This window comes from Molossus molossus, unplaced genomic scaffold, assembly GCF_014108415.1.
Source record: "Molossus molossus isolate mMolMol1 unplaced genomic scaffold, mMolMol1.p scaffold_m16_p_23, whole genome shotgun sequence".
NCBI classification, from domain to species: Eukaryota; Metazoa; Chordata; class Mammalia; order Chiroptera; family Molossidae; genus Molossus; species Molossus molossus.
In genome coordinates, this window is record NW_023425359.1 from 6,318,203 (window position 1) to 6,338,503 (window position 20,301).

The 20,301-nt window shown below is 44.7% G+C and overlaps 1 protein-coding gene and 1 non-coding gene across 2 annotated transcripts in view; both read right to left on the minus strand.

Moving 5' to 3' along the window:
* Positions 1–20,301, minus strand: part of DISC1 (DISC1 scaffold protein) — a 288,452-nt gene that overhangs the window by 159,541 nt on the left and 108,610 nt on the right. The window contains 1 exon segment of the mRNA XM_036277622.1: positions 11,633–11,821. Coding sequence (XP_036133515.1) covers positions 11,633–11,821 — 189 coding nt within the window.
* LOC118640788 lies at positions 1,786–1,892 on the minus strand. Its single transcript, XR_004961443.1, has one exon. It is a non-coding gene; the product is annotated as a U6 spliceosomal RNA (small nuclear RNA).

Below are 20,301 nucleotides of genomic sequence, written 5' to 3' on the forward strand. Positions count from 1 at the left end.
TTCTTTCTTTGTAGTGTTTTCATCCGGTTTTGAAATTAGGATTATGCTGGCCTCATTAAATGAATTTGGAAGTGTTCTGTCTTCTTGGATTTTTTGGAATAGTTTGAGAAGAATGGGTATTAGATCTTCTTTGAATGTTTGGTAAAACTCCCCTGTGAAGCCATCTGGGCCTGGGCTTTTGTTTGCTGGGAATTTCTTGATTACATCTTTAATTTTCTTTGTTGTCATTGGTCTGTTCAAGTTTTCTATCTCTTCCTGGTTCAGTTTTGGGAGGTTGTGATTTTCTAGAAATTTGTCCATTTCTCCTAGATTGTCAAATTTGTTGGCGCATAAGTGTTCATAGTATGTTTTGATGATCCTTTGTATCTCTGTGGTGTCAGTTATTACTTCTCCCCTTTTATTTCTGATTTTGTTTATTTGGTTTCTCCCTTTTTGTTTCTTGGTGAGTCTGGCTAAAGGTCCATCGATCTTGTTTATCTTTTCAAAGAACCAGCTTTTTGTTTCACTGATCTTTTGAAATTTTTTTAGTCTCTATGTCATTTATTTCTACTCTGACCTTTATTTCCTTCCTCCTACTAGGTCTGGGTTTTTCTTTTTGTTTACTTTCTAGTTCTTTAAGTTGTAGGGTAAGATAGTCAATTAGGAATTCTTCTTTTTTCTTGAGGTAGGCCTGTAGTGTTATGAACTTCCCTCTCAGGACTGCTTTCACTGTGTCCCATAGATTTTGTGTTGTTGTGTGTTTGTTTTCATTGGTTTCCAGGAAGTTTTTAATTTCTTCCTTGATTTCATTAGTAACCCATTCATTGTTTAATAACATGCTATTTAGCCTCCAAGTGTTTGAATTTGTTGTGTGTTTTTATCGTAATTGAGTTCTAGTTTCATGCCACTGTGCTCTGAGAAGATGCTTGATATGACTTCAATTTTCATGAATTTGTAGAGACTTGCTTTGTGTCCTAACATGTGGTCTATCTTTGAGAATGACCCATGTGCACTTGAGATGAATGTATATTCTGTAGCTTTGGGGTGAAATGTTCTGTAAATATCAATTAGGTCCAACTGATCTAGTTTGTCTTGTAAGGATTTTATGTCCTTATCATGTCCTTATTAATTTTTTGTCTAGAAGATCTATCCAGCAATGTCAGTGGTGTGTTAAGGTCACCCACTATGATTGTGTTGCTATTGATCTCTCCTTTGAAGTTCTCCAGAAGTTTTTTAATATATTTTGGTGCTCCCGTATTTGGTGCATATATGTCTACCAGGGTTATATCCTCTTGTTGGATTGCTCCTTTTAATATTATGTAGTGACCTTCTCTGTCTCTTATTATGGCCCCTGTTTTGAAGTCTATCTTGTCAGATATGAGTATTGCTACACCAGCTTTTTTTCCATTTTCATTTGCTTGTAAAATTTTTTTCTATCCCTTTGCTTTCATCCTGTGTGAGTCTTTTGTTGTGAGGCAGGTCTCTAGTAGACAGCATATATATGAGTCATGTTTTCTTATCCAATAGCTACCCTATGTCTTTTGATTAGAGCATTTAAGCCATTTACATTTAAGGTAATTAATAGATATTTATTAGTTGCCATTTCAATTTTATGCCTGTGCTCCTCTCTCTCTCTCTCTCTCTCTCTCTCTCTCTCTCTCTCTCTCTCTGTCTCTCTCTCTCTTTCTCTTCTTCTTACAACAGTCCCTTCAGCATTTCCTGCAGTGCTGGTTTGGTGGTGGTAATTTCCTTTAGCTTTTTTTTATCCATGAAGCTCTTTATTTCTCCTTCAATTTTGAATGATAAAAAAATATGGAACGCTTCACAAAGGTGCGTGTCATCCTTGAGCAGGCACCATGCTAATCTTCTCTGTATTATTCCAATTTTAGTGTATGTGCTGCCGAAGCGAGCACTAGTGGACTTTTTTTTAATCCTCACCCAAGGATATTTGTCCATTTATCCTCAGATAGAGTGGGAGGGAAGGAGAGAGAGACAGAGAGAGACATTGATTGGATGCCTCCCACAAGACCCTACCAGGGCCAAGGACCGAGCTGTAGCCAAGGTATGTGCCCTTGACCGGAATCAAACCCGAGACTCTTTAGTCTTCAGGCCAATGCCAATGCTCTAACCATTGAGCAACACTGGCCAGGGCTCTAGTGAACATTTTTTGTTTTAAAAATGGGTTTTATTCTTGTGATAAATATGATCTCTTTTATGGAATAAATTAAAAATTGGGGGGAAAATACTAGAGCAAGTTTAGGAATTTTATAAGCTTCAACTTCAGAGGATTCTTGTATAATCTAAAGGAAACATCACTTTGCCTCCACAGGTTGACACGTTCTCAGGATCCCAGACCACTGGGGAATTCCAGTGTTTGGTGGGCTTCGAAGAGCAGACATGGAGGTTGGTATCCAGCTCCTACTATTCCTCAGTCTCTAAAAAATAAAATGAGGTGGCCCTGGCCCGTGTAGCTCAGCTGGTTGGGCATCGTCCCGTGCACCAAAAGGTTGCAGGTTTGATTCGCTGTCAGGGCACATGCCCAGGTTGTGGGATTGATCCCTGGTGGGAGGCGTGCCCGAGGCAGCCAATCATTGTTCTGTTCTCACATCAATCTTTCTCTTTCCCTCTCCCTTCCTCTCTCTCTAAAAACCAAAAAAGAAATGTTTTTAATTAAAAAATAAATGGGCCCTGGCAAGTTTGCTCAGCGGTTAGAGCATCTGCCGCAGTCCACAGAAATCTGGGTTCGGTTCCCGCTAAGGGCACGTACCTCGGTTGCAGTTTGTCCCCGGCCCTGGATGGGGTTGTGCAGGAGGCAGCCACTCGATGTGCCCCTTTCACGTCGATGTTTCTCTCTCTCTCTGTTCCTCTCTCTCCCTCCCACTCTATCTGAACAGAAAAGAAAAAATGTCCTCGGGTGAGGATAAAATTAAATTTAAATAAATAAATAAATAAATAAATAAATAAATAAATAAATAAATAAATGGGGTTGGGTGAAGGCCAAACTATAATTATCCATCTCGTCAATACAGTTGGGACATGTTGACCAAAGTCAAATGCTGGGACAGAGAGTTAAAAAGAAGCTCAAGATTTCAGTCACATTGTCTGAACTAAACCAGGGCTTCCTTTATTAAGTACTGTGTACCCTGAAATCATAAAATAATTGCATTAGTTCTTTCTTGAGGAAGAGTGATATAATATTTAGGGATACATGAAGTATAACACATAGGACAAGAGATATGGTCAAAATACGCTAAAATAACCAAAATTTTGGCAAATAAAAACAGAATAACAAATTTTGGGTTTAATTATATCTGAAAGCAAAGTACGCAGTCCTCTGTCAATGAATTACAAAGACTTCAAAAAGCATAATGTTAAAAGAAAAATAAAATGGCATTCTATAACTACGTGCGCACATCTAGTGTATGCATTTTTAATGATGTCAAGTCAGTAGATCTTGAGGCCACTCTTGATGCCATGCTACAAAGGTTAAATTGTTGTGCAGTGGCTTAGGATTGTCCACCCTACAGTGATCCAACCCTCCCCAATTATATAAAAATCTGGGGGAAAGTGGGCGGGGCAGGATGGCCGTCCCAAACGCAAAGGTACATGGACCCCAGGGTAGCAAAGCAGTCAGGACAGGAAAGCATTTACCATCATGCTCTCCCCCCCTCCACAAGAGTAAGAACCCCTGAAAAGTCAAATGAACAAATGATGATCTCTCAGAAAAGCAGTGTCTCTCTTGGGTTGCTAAACATATGGCAGCTTCAAAGAAGAGGAAGTGCACAGCGCACATGGCAGGAAGCCATAATTCACGGCAATGCCAAAGAGGAAACAAGGTATTTCTTACCAAATTAATCACTGGAAAACTGACAGCATAATAGATGTCATAGTTAGCACCAACAAAATGAACTCTGTGAAAACCTCACAAAATTGGACTCAGTTAAAAAAATCCATCTTCGTTCTTCAAAGCTCTGAATTATAGAATATTTTAAATGGTGTTTTATTTGAAGTTCAAAAATTCACTCAATAGAAGCTTAGAAAGGTGGCCATCACATTTTGCCAGTTGAATTTGTTGTAATCAATAGGATGACGTGTTAGTAAACTCTTACAGGCAAAAAGGGTTGCAGGAATCCGCTCCTAGAAACTGCAGAGTGTACCGGTCTGCTCGCTGATGGCTGTGCTTACAGGACCTCAGAGGAAATCATTGCATGTAAGCATTTCAGAACAGGAAGCATTATTATCAACGGGTCTTTGAAATAATATCAAAAAGTTATTTAAAGTTAACCAATAGATATCTAATTCAATCGCCATAGTTCAACTTTTTTCTCATGTGTTACAGTATGCTAAATCCCTCTTAGTCATCCTTCAACAATTAAAGATTTGGGTTTTAACAAAGAAAAACGTGCGATTATCATAAAGGTAATAGAACTTCCTACCAAATTAAATGATCTATCTGGTCTAATAAAATTGCAAATAGTGGATCTTCATTTCAGGCACCAAAATATAAAGAGTGTACTTAGAAATTTCAAAAATAAATAAAACCTGTGTTTTCAGGACACTCAACATCAATCAGAGATTAATTTTAGCAGGCTTCTGTTTCATACCCCTGGCTCTGTGAGCACCGTATTTAGGTTGGCGTGGTGAGGTGAAGGGATGGGTAGAGAAGCTCATGTTAGGACTCAAGTTCATAAAGAACATAAAACAATGGAAAGGGTAAAATTCCAGGGGAAAAAAAGATTCAAATCCTGACTCCAACCCCTCACGTCCATGTGACTTTGGACAAGGTGCCAATCCTCTCTAAGCCTCAGCATCCTCACCTGTAGAAAGGAGACACACAAAGTGTCCGAAGGATTTGGGCACTACAGGTATGGCCAGGCCTAGCTCCGTGCCTGGCTGGAGTGGGCGATTAAGAACAAACAGGAAAGCAGTCAACATCTGTTGCCGAAGAGAAAGTGACAGCGTGCAGGGATCCTTCCTTCCTTTCAAAGAACACATTCGGTCCATTATAGCCACAGCTGATCTTGGCGCACAGCAAGACGCCCGAGGATACATGCTCAATATATATAATAAAGAGCAAAGGGAGAAGAAATCTTAAAATAACTTTTTAAACCTATAAGGATCTATATAAAAGATAATATGAATAAGAGCATTAAGTTCTACTAATTCCAGTTAAGTTCTAATAATAATAACAATACATTTTCAAATAATAACATAGTGCTGAAGTTGTTAGCTGAGATGGTTCTGCTCTCATCCAGGAACATTTCAAAACAGAGGAGGGCCCTGGCCAGTTTGGCTCAGCGGTTAGAGCATCGGCCTGTGGACCAGAGACACCCAGGTTCGGTTCCCGCTAAGGGCTCGTACCTCAGTTGCAGTTTGTCCCCGGACCGGGGCTGGGGTCGTGTGAGTGGCAGCCAGTTGATGTGTCTCTCTCACATCAATGTTTCTCTCTCTCTCTTCCTCCCTCTCTCCCTCCCGCTCTATCCGAAGGTAAATGCAGAAATGTCCTCGTGTGAGGATAAAAAAAACCCCACAAAACAGGACCCAGCGTTGTTCTCGCTCTCCTCCCCTCCTCCTTTTCCCTCTTCTCTCTCTCCCTCTTCCTCTTCCTCTCTCCCTCTCCCACGCCTTTCTTTCCTCAAGGTGTATACCTTTCTCAAGGCATGTACCTTTGCTTGCTTTCTCCTAATCTCTAAGGGCCCTTCTTTCGCCTCTGTAACTTGCTTCCTGAGTCCACACAGCCCAGCTGGCTCACTTCTTCCAAGACTCACTTCTACCTCTGTGACTTTCTAAATAAACTTTTGCTTGTATTTGAATTCCTTGGCTATGAATTCTTTTCTTAGCCAAACTCAAGGACCGAGGTCTAACATCTGGCGCTGATCACTGTTGACACCAATATAGGCTTTTTACACTGTTGTGGAGATGTCTCCCAAAAGAACTGTCACAATTATTTAATAAAAGGGAAAGGAAAGTAATTGCAAATTTCAGGCTTAGGAATTCATAGGCAAAGTGGCTGAAGAAAAATAGCTATACTAGTGATGCAAGGGTACAACTGTAAAGAAGAAAGAAAAGAAAAAAAAAGGAGAGAAATTAAAAATGCAAATACATATTTAACTGAGATCCTAATAAAATAATAAATAAACTGATTAATAAATCAAAAATAAATGCTTAGAGATGTGAAAACCATGCCCATGGTAAAACCTGACAAAAAAGAATCTTGAAGTTTTTAAGAAGAAGTTTTCCTCCAAAAGTTTGTATTACATATATTTTTAATATGAACAAAGATTTCCAACTTAGGAAGGTAGACACAGATATTTCCCTATAACACTCTATGTTCCCCACAAACAGAACCTGGTTCTAAGACAAAGAGTTTGGTCCTGTGGTCAAGGGCAGCCAAGTTTTCCACAGTCAAAGCTCAGAGGAAGAGGGGACTTTGCTGATTCTGCAGCACATGACCTTGAGCCACTCCTTCCGGTTCGTCTTCTAATCGTTTCAGACCACCGGGCGTGAGCCCGAGTTCTTACCGATTCACGCCCACGGTGTGGCCCATGAACACACTGCTTCTGAAATGCTGGGAAAACTTGGAATGACTCTTTGGAGAGTCTGCTGAAAAGCTATTTTTTTGTGGAAAAAAACATGTACATACCTACAGATCTGAAATCTGTGTTCAGTCCGTCCATCATGAACCCTACTTCTGAAGGTATCCCCTAATTTTTTCTCCTAGAGACGGCTGGTAACAGCCATAGGAAAGGCACATCTGCAGGGTATGAGGACTTTCCACTGTACTCTCAAAAATAAAATAAAATAGCGTAAGAATTGAACACCACTCCACAGTCCTGAAAACCTGGTGCTTCCGGCTGCTTCCAAGGAGGACAGCTGATGCTCCAACTGCCTTTTCTGTTCTGGCTTCTGGGAAGCTCATCGTGACATCATATTCTCAACCAACATAATTAACACTTGTCCTCGGCATTTTCTTCTGTCTCAACTTTTTTTATTTGTTAAATTTGGTATTTTTAATATATATATTTCCAGTTCTTCATTTCCTCTACCCACAAAAAAAAAAAAAAAAAAAAAAAGACATGCAGAATTTATTCTTCTGGTCTAATTTTTTCATTTTTCTCGGAAATCACTTTTATTTATTGATTTTAGAGAGAGAGGAAGGGAGAGGGAGAGAGAGATAGAAACATCAATGAGAGAGAACACTGACTGGCCGCCTCCTGCATACCCCTCACTGGGGATCAGGCCCACAACCTGGGCATGTGTCCTGACCGGGAGTCGAACCAGTGACCTCCTAGTGCATGGGTCGATGCTCAACCACTGACCCACACCAGCTGGGCTTGGAAATCACTTTTAAATACATCTGATAAATGTGGAAAGAGAATTACTGCCTAGATATGCAGACTTGTAAAGCACAGGGTCTCTAAACCAAAAGCATTTTCTTACCAGTATGACATGAATTCATTTTTGAGAAGTTTCGCCTCTGCAATTCAGAATTCAAGACACTCATCTCTCTCTGGAGGACGCTTACTGTTATTAGCTATTTCAAGCTAAAAAATTATGAAGTCGTCCAAGTAAGAGCAGGATTGTATTCGTGTGGATCTATGGACTTTCTAATCTAAAGCAAGAGGTGGGAACGAGCCCCGAACCATAATTCACAAGTTGACTCCTCTCCAACTTGATTGCTCCTGAACCGCCCCTCTGCCTGCTGCTTCCTCCTCCCTCATCGAAAGGCAAATGAGTTTAAGCTGGACGCGGCCAGCCGTCACTCCCAGAAAAAACGAAATCCTGCCATTTGAGATTTGCACTGACAACCCCTTAATGTTTTTTAAGCCTCTTCCGCTCCGTTCCTGACAGCTCACTGGGCCAGAGCCCCAGCGGGTTTTGAGTACATCAACAGTATTTTTCTAGGAGGGCAGCTGGCAGAAAGTGGGAAAATGCATTGACATGCTAATGATGCCCTATTTAAAATTCTAGCCCTGATTATTCTGATTAAATCTCTCCCCTTGATGTTGCTTCCTGTATATCTGAGTTACAGTGTGAAATCCGCAATATTAATAAAGTACAATACGGAGTCCAACAGGGATGGGAAAACAGTCCTGTAAATCTCAGTTTGTCTTTTTTTCTGAAAAGCAGATGTAGCAAACTAAAAATGTTACTGACTCTTTTCATCCACCCTCCCTTAAAAGAAAAAAGTTGACATCCACAATAATTAAAGGCTCACAGTCAATTTCCCTCAGCATTCAGGGGCTGAAAGATAGATTCCGTTTTGCATTCCATCTCACTGCACCTAAAACCGCTCAGAATTCAAACGTGTCCCCCTGAAGTCGTAAGAACAGCTGGTAGGAATTAAAGCACCCCCTTTCTCCCCTCTTCACAGAGAAGGGTGTCCCTGGGACAGAAGTCAATGGATTCAATGACGATTTCTGTCTCCCTTTGCCCACAAGTACTTTGGCATATTTGGGTCCCTTTTCATCACACTGTTCTGTCTGCTGACACCCCAGTCTGAATATCTGCCTCAGATGACTCAAGCATCTTCCATGAAAGAATATCAAACTTGTCACTGCTCTTAATAAATTGGAAAATGAACTTTAAAAAAATTTTTTTAAAGAAGATCCGAGGTGTAGGTCTGTAACAAGAATAAAGGAATACTAGCCCCAGTAAATAAACAAATATTTATGGTATATTGACTGTTTCTAAAGACACCATGCTAGACATCGCAATGATGCCAATAAAACAGAGGAACAAAGCTTTGACCTCAATGAATGGACAAACTAACCAGAGACACAAGACTTAATATATTGTCAGAGATCCAGAAAGCAAGTTCATCGATGATGAGTCATTACAGGTACACTTCCTGTCACTAAGACTGCTTCCTTTGTACCTGAGCTACACCGAAAAATCCCCGAGACTGCAAATCACCCCTCTGCTACAGAAACATCCCTGTGACTGGGTCAGCCGTCTTGGACCGAACGTCACATGTCGAGGGGCACAGGTGAATGAAATAGAAGAGTCTGGGGCCCTGTCTGCCCCAGAGTGGCTCGTCTAACCCGGATGGCCTTTTTCTCCAGAAAGCTGCATTTTGCAGCCATTGCTGGAAATCAAAATCTGTTTTCAAGCATATCACATACACCTCATTTCTGAAAGTCTTTTTTAAAGATGCTTTACGTAAGAGTAAAAAGAGTCAGCTCGTGCTACATACGTGCATATGCATCTTCCTATGTGTTTCTCTACATTTCAACTTTTTAAAATGTATGTTTTTATTGATTTGTTTTTTTAGAGAGAGAGAGACAAACATTGATTGGCTGCCTCCTGCACGCCTTCTACTGGGGATCAACCTGGGCATATGCCTTGACCGGGAATTGAACCAGGACCTCTCAGTCCATTGGACGATGCTCAACCACTGAGTCACACTGGTTGGGCTACATTTCAACTTGACCATAGAGCTCCCTCCGAATTTTTCACTCTCAAAATCCAACAAATGACAGCATATGGACTTTGGCCCACTTCTATTGCTTTCCAATAGATACAAACTTTAACTAAGGAATTCATTAGACATTTATGTATTTGCCCCACACACTCTCACCCACCCAAGAGTATTACTTTGGTTCACCCACAGCCAAGTCACCTCAGACTGGTTAAAGATTAGCCTCGGGCCACGGCACAAGGAAGGGTAGCCGAACCAGCAAAATCTACGGCCGAGGCACAGAGCGCTCGAAACAGCGAGGAGCCATCTGCGACGCGGTACCACCCATGGTAACACCCTCTCGTTCCATTTGTTTATGTTTTATTCATCACTTTCAAAATACTCAGTGAAGTGACAATGATGAGATTCAAAAAGAACTGTAAGCTCTTTTTTTTTTTTTTAAAGAGATATTAATGGCTTTCATGAGCTCAACTGTTCAAATTAAGATGCTGCTGTATTAAATGTGTCTGATTTGGTCACATCTCTATTCTTAGATATAGTAGATTCCCCATTCTGTGCCAAAAATCGTGTGGGGACAATATGATACATTTTGTAGTTATCACTGTTTATTGACTTTTAAAAGTCGATTGCAAAAATTCACTTAAAACATACAATGTTTATTACCATGTAACCTAAACCACACGGAGCGGCTGCTGTTCCTCAGGACTGTCGTCATACACCAAGGCTCTCGTTACATATTTGGCAAAAACAGGGCTTGGGGAACAAAGCAGCGCGAAGTTGAGCCAATTCAGGGGTGTCCGTCGTTAAAAAGACACGGTGACAACTGAACATCTAACTCTGTGAAGAAACCTCTCTCTGTGCAATTTAGTCAGCCTTTAAAACAAATGTGTTCAGAAAACCACACACCTAATTTCTGCTAGCTGGTTTCAAATCTGCCTACCTAACAGCCCCAGTCTTTTCTCACTTCTTTTGAAATTAGCATACTTTGTAAATATGATCACTATCAGTATATGTGTCTCTCACTTTCCTAGAAAACAGGATTTATGTAGGGACCATGATGAGGCTATGTGTGACCTCTGCCCTTCCAAAACTTGGGAGTTCCTAGGGGAAGTGAATGGATGGACACACACACACACACACCCTTGATAAGTGACCTCATTTAATCTGTACCACTTTATCCTCCTATGAGATAGATATTATTCTTCTCGTTTTACTGGTAAAGAAACAGGTTCCAGCATCTAACATATTTAATTAATTTATTCATTTATTTTAATCCTCACCCGAGGATTTTTTTTTTCCCCATTTATCTTCCGATAGAGTGGGAGGGAGAAAGAGAGACACCGACTGGTTGCCTCCGCATGACCCCGACCAGAGCCAGGAACGGAACCGCAGCCGAGGAACGTGCCCTCGCCCGGAATCAAACCCATGACCCTTTGGTCAGCAGGCTGACACTCTAACCGTGAAGCCAAACTGGCCAGGGCTAATATATTTTAAATCTGAATTTACTTATGATTTTGTTCTGCATATTAGAAATGAATCATCTGCCCTGGCCAGTTTGGCTCTGCGGTTGGAGTGTCAGCCTGCAGACCAGAGTCCTGGGTTTGGTTCCTGCTAGGGGCATATACCGAAAAAAAAAAAAGAAAAGAAACTGAATCATCATAAATTCTTTACTTTTTCTAAGAAGTACGTTTTTCACTCTATCAGTTTGGAGTGAACTGGCATCTTCTGAGACTATCCCCAGGAGCAAACCTCAGGTGACCTCAGTTCATCTTGACGGGGGCGGGGAAGGGACAGAATCGAACCCCGGACAGGCAGCTACCGGGAAGCAGCGCTCAGAAAGGCTCACCGGGGGCACAGGAACCCCAGGTCTTCTCTCGGTTCCCCCAGCCGGCCTGCCCCTCTCTGACTGTCAAGCCAGGGAGCAGAGCCTGGGAACAAAAGGAAGACAACCGTGAGACAGAACGTTCTCGAGCCCGGTGCCAAGGGAGAGCTCGCGGGCCGTCATCACGAGGCCATTAGCAAGTCCGAGGAGGGAAGGGGGAGAGGACAGAAAAAGAAAGGACTTCACATGATCGCACAACACAGGCTGCCAAGTGGCCTGCCCTTTGCCCAGGCTCCTCCAGGGAGGCGCGGGCCCCAGGCCACCCTGCAGTGGCGCGACCCCAGGCGACCTCAGGGCCACACAGCCGTGCATCTCCCAAGTGCGCCCCAGGCCCCCGCGGGGCTCCTTACCGTGGGCCGCCTCCCCACGGCGCAGTTCCCGCCGCAGCCGGCCGTAGTCCTCTCGCACCCTCCCCAGCTTCGCCACGTTCCGGGAGCTCAGCGCCGCCAGCTGGTGCAGCAGCTCCTCCAGCCCCGCCCTCTCGCCGGCCAGCGAGCCCATCTCCGCTGAGAGCTCCTTGGCTGTTCCGAAGTGGTTTCCTGCAGCACATGGCGGAGAGAAGGAGGGAGACCAGCTTTAGTGTCCCCCCCTCACCCCAAGGAAGGTGTAACAGCAAAGGGGGCGCATGAACCCTGCGGTGAAGGGACCGACCCTGAGGTGAAGGGGACGACCCTGTGGTGAAGGGACCGACACTACGGTGAGGGGACCAACACTACAGTGAGGGGACGGACCCTGCGGTGAAGGGACCGGCCCTGCGGTGAAGAGGACGACCCTGCGGTGAAGGGACCGGCCCTGCGGTGAGGGGACCGACCCTGCGGTGAAGGGACCGGCCCTGCGGTGAAGAGGACGACCCTGCGGTGAAGGGACAGACCCTGCGGTGAAGGGGACGACCCTGCGGTGAAGGGACAAGACCCTGCGGTGAAGGGGACAACCCTGCGGTGAGGGGACCGACCCTGCGGTGAAGAGGACGACCCTGCGGTGAAGGGACCGGCCCTGCGGTGAGGGGACTGGCCCTGCGGTGAAGGGGACGACCCTGCGGTGAAGGGACCGGCCCTGCGGTGAAGGGACCGGCCCTGCGGTGAAGAGGACGACCCTGCGGTGAAGGGACCGGCCCTGCGGTGAGGGGACCGGCCCTGCGGTGAAGGGGACCGGCCCTGCGGTGAAGGGACCGACCCCGCGGTGAAGGGGATGAGTTCTGCAGCTGCGTCAGCGGCACTGCGTCTCCTGCGGAGGAAGCTGGAACACTGACCACCCTCCTTAAGCTGGAAAAACCACCAGTCTCTTCATAGCCTTATTCTTGTGACTGTTTTAAGGGTTCTCATGGCCAAGTCAAGTCCTTGTGGAACAGGATGACACAAAAATGTCCCAGTAAATTCCAGGGAAGCCACACGGTGTCAGGACATTCACATTCCCAAACATCAAGGAAGTGAAATACTGCTGTAGGGACTGGGCCCGGCAGTCAGGATAGACCTAATTCAAGTCCTGGTCCCCCTGTGACTCTGAATTACACACTGAATGACCTTGAGCAAAGAATGTATCGTATGTAATTTCTGGGCAAACGTCTTCTAAAATATGATTGCACCTGCTTCAAAAGTGGCTGCAAGAATAAACATGAAATTCTGTAAAGCACTGGCCCTGGTCGGTTTGGCTCAGTGGTTGGAGCGTTGGCTTGCAGACCAGAGAGTCCCGGTCAAGAAGGAAGGAAGGAAGGAAGGGAGGGAGGGAGGGAGGGAGGGAGGGAGGGAGGGAGGGATTCTGTAAAGCACTGAGCAAAATATATAGCACACTGAGCTTAGCAAAGTTGCAGAATACAAAGTCAATATACAGTAGTCAATTGTATTTCTAAATATCGGCAGCAAACACTTGGTAGATGAATTTTTTTACACATATGTATGAGATATGTTTAAAGTCAAAATACTTGGGGATAAATGTAAAGAAACATGTACCAGATGTCTACACAGAAAACCATTTTTAAAACTTCTGAGAGGAATTAAAGGAGACAAATAATTATGAAGATATACTATGTATGCCTACATTGGAAACTGACTATTGTTGAGATTTCCATTTTCCTCAAATTGATCTATTGATTCAATACAATTCTAATCAAAATCTCATGTGGGTCTTTTGTAGAAATTGACAAGCTTATTCTAAAATGTAAAAGAATATGCAAACACTTAGTTCAACCAAAACAGTCCTTGGAAGGTCGAACAAAGTTAAGGAACCTAAAACATTTGAATTCGAACTAACACTGAAGTTTCAGCAAGTCGGGACAGAATGGCGCTGGCATGTAGCTAGACAGACAAACAGGTCAATGGAAGAGAACGGACAGTCCAGAGGCAGACCACACTCACACGGTCGATTTTCCATCAAAGTGCCAAAGCAAGTCAATGAGGAACAGAAAGTATTTTCAACAAATGATTCTGGAACACGAGCTAGCTGAATGGGGGAAAACATCAACCTTCATCCACACCTCAAACCATACACAAAATTTAATTAGAGATGGGTCACAGACCTAACTGCAGAAGCAAAAACTATAAAGCTCCCGGGAGAAAATACAGAATACCTTTCTGACTTGGGAGTAGGCACAAATTTTGGACAGGGCACAGAAAACACTAACTGTAAAAGAAAAAAATGAATAAATGGACTTCATCAAAATTTTAAAACCTCGACTTATCAAAAAATACTATTAAAAAAATGAATAGGCAAGTCGGAGAAACCATCCGCAATACACATATCTGACAAAGGACTTGAATCCTACGACTCAATCAAAACACAAATAACCCTACTGGAAATGGGCAAATGATTTAACAGGCACTTTACAAAGTGAGATACACAAATGGCTGATAAGCATGTGAAAAAGTGTTGGTGATCAGTAGTCACCAGAAAATGCAAATTAAAACCGCAGAGTCCACCGCAAAACCGTTCAAATGGCTGGAATCCACTGGACTGAAACTGCGGGGCAAGGACGTGGTGCTCCCAGCTGTCACGTGGAGTGTCAACTGGTGCGACTTCGAGCAAAGCCCTGCAGCTGCTCTGAAGTGAAACACACCCCTATCCCGGGATCCATCCATTCCACGCCCGGTGTTTACTCCTGAGAAATGCAAACATGTCATCAGACGCTGTGCTCCACGTTCACAGCGGCTCCACTCACGACAGCTGCAAACCGGAAGCAGCCCCTGTGCCCAGCAAGATGAGTGCCCAGCAGTGACATCCACCCAGGGGCAGCTGCTCGGCGAGGAAAGGCACCACCTCTCAGACACACGGTGATTCGGAACCATCTCCAAAAAAGCGGCACAAAAGAGTGCACACCACACGATTCCGCTGGTACAAGTCCAAGAACAGGCAACGCTGACCCATGGGGAAGATACAGGCAGAGCTGATGGCGAAGGGTGGGGGTGGAGTGTGCTGAGTGGGAAGGGGGCACAGGGTGAGGTTTCTGGGGTAATGAAAATATCTCCATAGGATTGCTGATACCACAGGTGTCAAAATTCACAGACCTAGACACTCAAGATTTGGGCATTTTACCGAATGGAAACCACACCTCTATAAAAAAAAAAAAAAGGAAAAATACAGGGTTGGGCACAAGTATGGTTAAGTTATTTTATGGAAAATAATACAATAATTAATAAATAATAATACAAGAGTGAACTCTGTGTTTTGTGTACTCACAACTGTAAACCCACGCTTGCCCCGCCCTATATATTAGGGAAAATGTAAATGTGAAAATCATAGCATGCATGCATAAATACACCACACTAATGAGTGCTCCATTAGCAACAGTTACTGTTATGGGAGGGTTCCATCACGTTTCCTAGGAATTTATAACCATCATCACAATAACAGCTACAAACCTTTTTTCCTTTAAATCTCACCACAACCTGGGAGGGAGGTAATGCCTTATATTATCTATTCTAAGATGCACTTTTTTTTACACATGTTTACATCTCTGATCCGGGGCTGTGTCTTACAATCACTATTAGCCAGGAGGCAGTCCGGATGAACATGTCAGCATGTGACTGTCATTCTTGGTGGCCTGGCTGACCACGGCAAACCCCTGGTGTTTCCATATACAAACCACTTAAGGGCCATTCCAGTCCTGGGTGTTGCTGAAAACCTTCTCTTGGCACAGGCTTGTAAGGTCAGGGAAGCACAAGCATCTAAAACTTGAAGAACAGTGGCAGGGCCTTGGCAGAAAATCCTGCAGAAAACAGCAGTTTGTTCTTGGAGGGAAAATGGCATTACCAGCAGCTTCACGGGAGGGCGGGGACAAAACCTGGAGTCTCGACTACTTTGATTGGGAATGGATTTCACAACTCAGACTCTGAATAGAGAGACATTTCAGGGAACTTTACCCCGTTCACTTTCTTTGTATTTTCCTTTTGAAAGAGTGACGCTATGTGATTTTTTTAAAGCCTACATACATCTAAAAACGATTTCAGTAAGTATAAAACAGAAGTCTAAGCCACGGAGCGCGCTGTGTCCTGTGGACCTGACAGCACTCTCTTTCTTGGTAGGACATAAAATAACAGGGTGTGTTTTACAGGCACTGGACACATGTTGTCTCTACAGCTGAGAAAACTGAAATCTAGAGCATTAAATATCTTGCTGAAGCTTCCACAGGAATAAAACAGGGCAAGCTTCCAACTCAAGCAGGACTCCTGAACCCTCCGCCCCAGTGCTGAGCTGTGCCGTTCACCTCTTCACTGCGATGGTTTCATAGGCATCTTTCAACCTGATACAAACACGGGAAACGCTGCACATGTCTTCCCACTTCAAAGGTGCTCTGAACACCCAGCACACGTTGCTGTCACTGACACCCACCGTTTCCACTTCCAGGATAGATAAATATCTTTTGAGATGCTATTTATTGCCTATCACATTGTGGGAAAATACAGAAAAGAACAAGACACAGCCCAGCTCCCAGGAGGTTACCATTAAATAAAGAGGATGAAATTATTGTAAGAGCCCTGGCCAGTGGGCTCAATGGTTAGAGCATTGGCCTTAGCAACGAAGGGTCATGGGTTCAATTACCGGTCCAGGGCATGTACCTGGGTTGCAGGTTCGATCCCTGGCCCTGGTTGGGGTGTGTACAGAAGACAACAAATTGAATTGTCTCTCTCATCAATTTCTTTCCATCCCCACCCCCACTCCCTCCCGCCCTTCCACGCTTTCTAAAAACCAATGGAAAGATAGCCTCAGGTGAGGATTAACAAAAAAGGGGGGATTATTTTTATTTTAAGAAATAGGCAAATATGTACTAGGAGAGCTCAAGAAGAGAGAATGCTCCAGAAGGGGAGATGGAGGCAGGCTCCATGAGGAAAGAATGTAAGGTTTGCAACAGAGAAATGGGAAACCTGGTCAGAGAGCAAAGAGCCTTGTCTTCAGCAGATGGCAGGAGGCGTGTGACTGAGGCGGAGCCCACACTGGCAGAAGTGGAGCCCATGCCAGAGCGCCCCAGTGCCAGAGTGCCCCAGTGCCAGAGCGCCCCAGTGCCAGAGCACCCCAGTGCCAGAGCGCCCCAGTGCCAGAGCGCCCCAACGCCAGAGCGCCCCAGTGCCAGAGCGCCCCAGTGCCAGAGCGCCCCAACGCCAGAGCGCCCCAGTGCCAGAGCGCCCCAGTGCCAGAGCGCCCCAATGCCAAGCCGATAAGGACAGCAGACTGGACTTCCACAAGCTTCACACTGTAAATAGAAAGACAATCAAAACGTTCCCTGGATCTGCGACTTCTATCCTGAACATGACCAAGTTCGGCTCTGTGGGTGGAGCCCCCAGTGGAGGGACCCGCATGCTTTCAGGGAGCCTGTGGGGGGACCAGCCCCCGGGTGTGACTACCTCTGGGAAGAGCAGACACAGCATAATGTCCTGCCTTCAAATGTCCCTCTTCAGCCTCGGCCTTGCTGTTGGACCCCGTTTTCAAGCAAGAGATTTAACAAACAGTCAGGTGGGCATCAACCAGGCAAAATACACCAGTGTGCTATCTCCTCCTGAGACCGGTTCGGAGATGAAACACCTCTGTAAACAAATGGGAAGGCCCACACAGAGGCGAGCACAGAGGGTTTCTGGAAACACGTTCTCAGACCCATCTGCAGCTCCATGCAAGCCCTCGGGACCAGGGCCCTCAATCAGACACGAACGGCCATTAAATCCTGGGTCCCCTGCTGGAGCCTCAGGAATATGGCTTGGGAAACTGTACTGTGATACATGCAGAATGAATCAAATTCCCAAAAAGGCAGTTAATATCCAAATGCAAGCCATAGAAATGCTACACCACCCCCAGCTAATATTTCCTTTCATTCTGGCCTCAGTCCCAAGCCCATGAGGTGAAGCTCGCTGATTGCTGAAACTGGCCAAGAACTCTGTGATGGAAATTCAGAGAAGTGTAAATGCTGATTCCTGAAGAGAATCCATCAGTGACCCGGTGACCCCAATCTCTGTAACTCTAATGGGCCCTTCCCTGCATGCCACAGGGGACTGGTGTGGAGAGAGCGCCGTGCCTTCACCGCCACGCGACACAGATGCATCTCGGCAGCAGGGGGCGCACGCGGACGCCGCACAGCTGCTTTCAAAGCCCCTGTCAAAATATTTTATTCTACAAATAACACAATTAAAGAGCTCTAGGCATGTGCTGAAGTCGAAGCTGATTTTACCCACTCTGCTCATTCTAACTTTATCCTTAGCATGTCCGAGTTTAAATATTTACCCCACACACACACACACTTCATCATATCTAGAGTCATTTTATTGAGGACATTATTAGAGAGCCTTATTTTATAGATTACAGGGCTCTTAGTATATAAATTGTTTCACTTAGTCTTCGCAACAATCCAGGAAGAGGGTCTTCTAATGGCTGTTTGGTTTCCAGTTGAAGAAACTGAGACCCAGAAAGAGAGCACCCCAAGGTCACAGGCTTTGGAAATCCCGTGTGAAATTACACTTGAACTTGGTTCTTCCAACCTCGTGTTAGGTGCTTGTTCCGCCAAGTACAGCTCCGTAAATGACTTGGCCAAGTGGCCATGAGTCGTCTGGAAAGGGAGGGAGCACAAAGGGGCTTGGGGGTCCTGTGCTCAGATGGGCTGTTCCACCTGTCGTGCCCCGGTATCATTGTGCCTTCATATAGCGGGACCCCCCCAACACACACACACACACACACACACACACACACACACACACACGAGTACTTGCCTGGACCAAAAGACGTTTCTGTGTGTAATGATCCTCCTAAAATTATCCACTTTTACCTACCCAAATGTGAGCTACACTTCTTTACTGGGAGAAAAAATAAAATAAAGCTAGTACTGAAAATCGTCAAACACCAAAAATAATAATAGAGTCCTGCATCTTTTTTCCAGTTCATGACACCAGATTGTTAGGCACACCAAGCTCAAGTCTGTGTGGTTAGGCAAGAGGACCGGTCATCCAGAGCCTAAGGTAACAAATGAGCACCAGCCTCTGCCCACCCTCGCCTCACCCCACCCTCCACGGGACCTCCTGCCCTGGGGTTAGCCATTGCCTATCAGTTTTATGTCTTCTTTCAGTCACCACGATTTCCTGAGACAGCGAAAAGCATTTTCTGCGGGCAGAACCATGACTATTTTTGTAGAGAAAACATTTCAGACCATCACTTATTTCATAGAGAAGATAAGGGGGAATAATGCTGGGAACATGGGGTTATACATAAAACATAGACTGCTTCTCACCGCTTGAGAGAATGTGGTGCCTGGTGAGAGACTAAATATACAAACACAAATGTTTGTTTGTGTTTGATCATAGGCAGAAATAAGACTCTGACCCACAACCTGCCCAGGAAGCCAGCCTGCTGGACGTCAGACTTAGAGGAAGCCAGGCCGCTGTCTCCAGTAACAACCCAGGAAGCCAAACGTCACTTCGGTAACCATTGGTCCAAAACGGCCATGACTGATTAACAACCGACAGCTTCCCTAATTTTTGTCCCTGCTTCCAATTTAGGACCAATCAGAGAAAGTCAAACATGCTCCCCTAGCCAATCTCATAGGATGCTCTGGTCAGCCGCCTCCAGCTTCCCCAGGCCGACAGCCCCATCAGCACACCTGGGCCCTTCCGTTGGTCCACGGCAAACTTGCCCTCTCCTCTGCCTTAGTCTCCACTAAGATGCAAGTGACAACGGCTGGCTGCCTGCTGCTGAGGGTTCTGAATACCAGCCCTTGCTTCTTCTCGCGTGGTGGGTCTTCCTTTATTTCCTCATTGGATACACAGCATCTGTGAAAAAAATACTTACTGGGCCCTGGCCGGTTTGGCTCAGCGGTTAGAGCGTCGGCCTGCGGTCCGGAGAGACCCGGGTTCGGTTCCCGCTAAGGGCATGTACCTCGGTTGCAGTTTGTCCCCGGCCCTGGTTGGTCGTGCGGGTGGCGGCCACTCGATGTGTCCCTTTCGCATCGATGTTTCTCTCTCTCTCTCTCCCTCCTGCTCTATCTGAACAAAGAATGAAAAAGTGTCCTCGGGTGAGGATAAAAAAATAAATAAAAAAAATACTTACTGGGCCTCCAGCCATTGACCTAAATCATGGACCTTTTAAGAGAGAAGGAAACATTTTGTGCTATCTAAAAATATCTAGTTTATTTCTAGAATGTTCTTATTTCCCCCAAAATTATAAGCTAAAAAAGAAGATATCAAGCTGCCATTTAGACATTTGTCTGCAACTAATGCATTTTAGGTGTAAATAATTTTTATTCTCTATAAAGCAAAAGTCAAATTGGATAGAGCCATCTTTTTTAAAAATTTTCTTGGAGTGCCAAAGACGTCTTGATAATGTTATTTAAGAACGAATGGTTAATATGCATGTATGTGTAACCAATGGACATAGACAACAATGTGGGGGTGGGGGACGGGGAGGCGGGATTGGGAGGAGAGTGTCTAAGGAGGGAAAGTAGAAACATCTGTAACAAAAATTAATTAATAAAGAAAAAAGAATAAATGGTAACATAAATTCAATAAACAAAATGAAAAGACAACCTACTGAGTGAAACAAGATATTTGCCAATGAC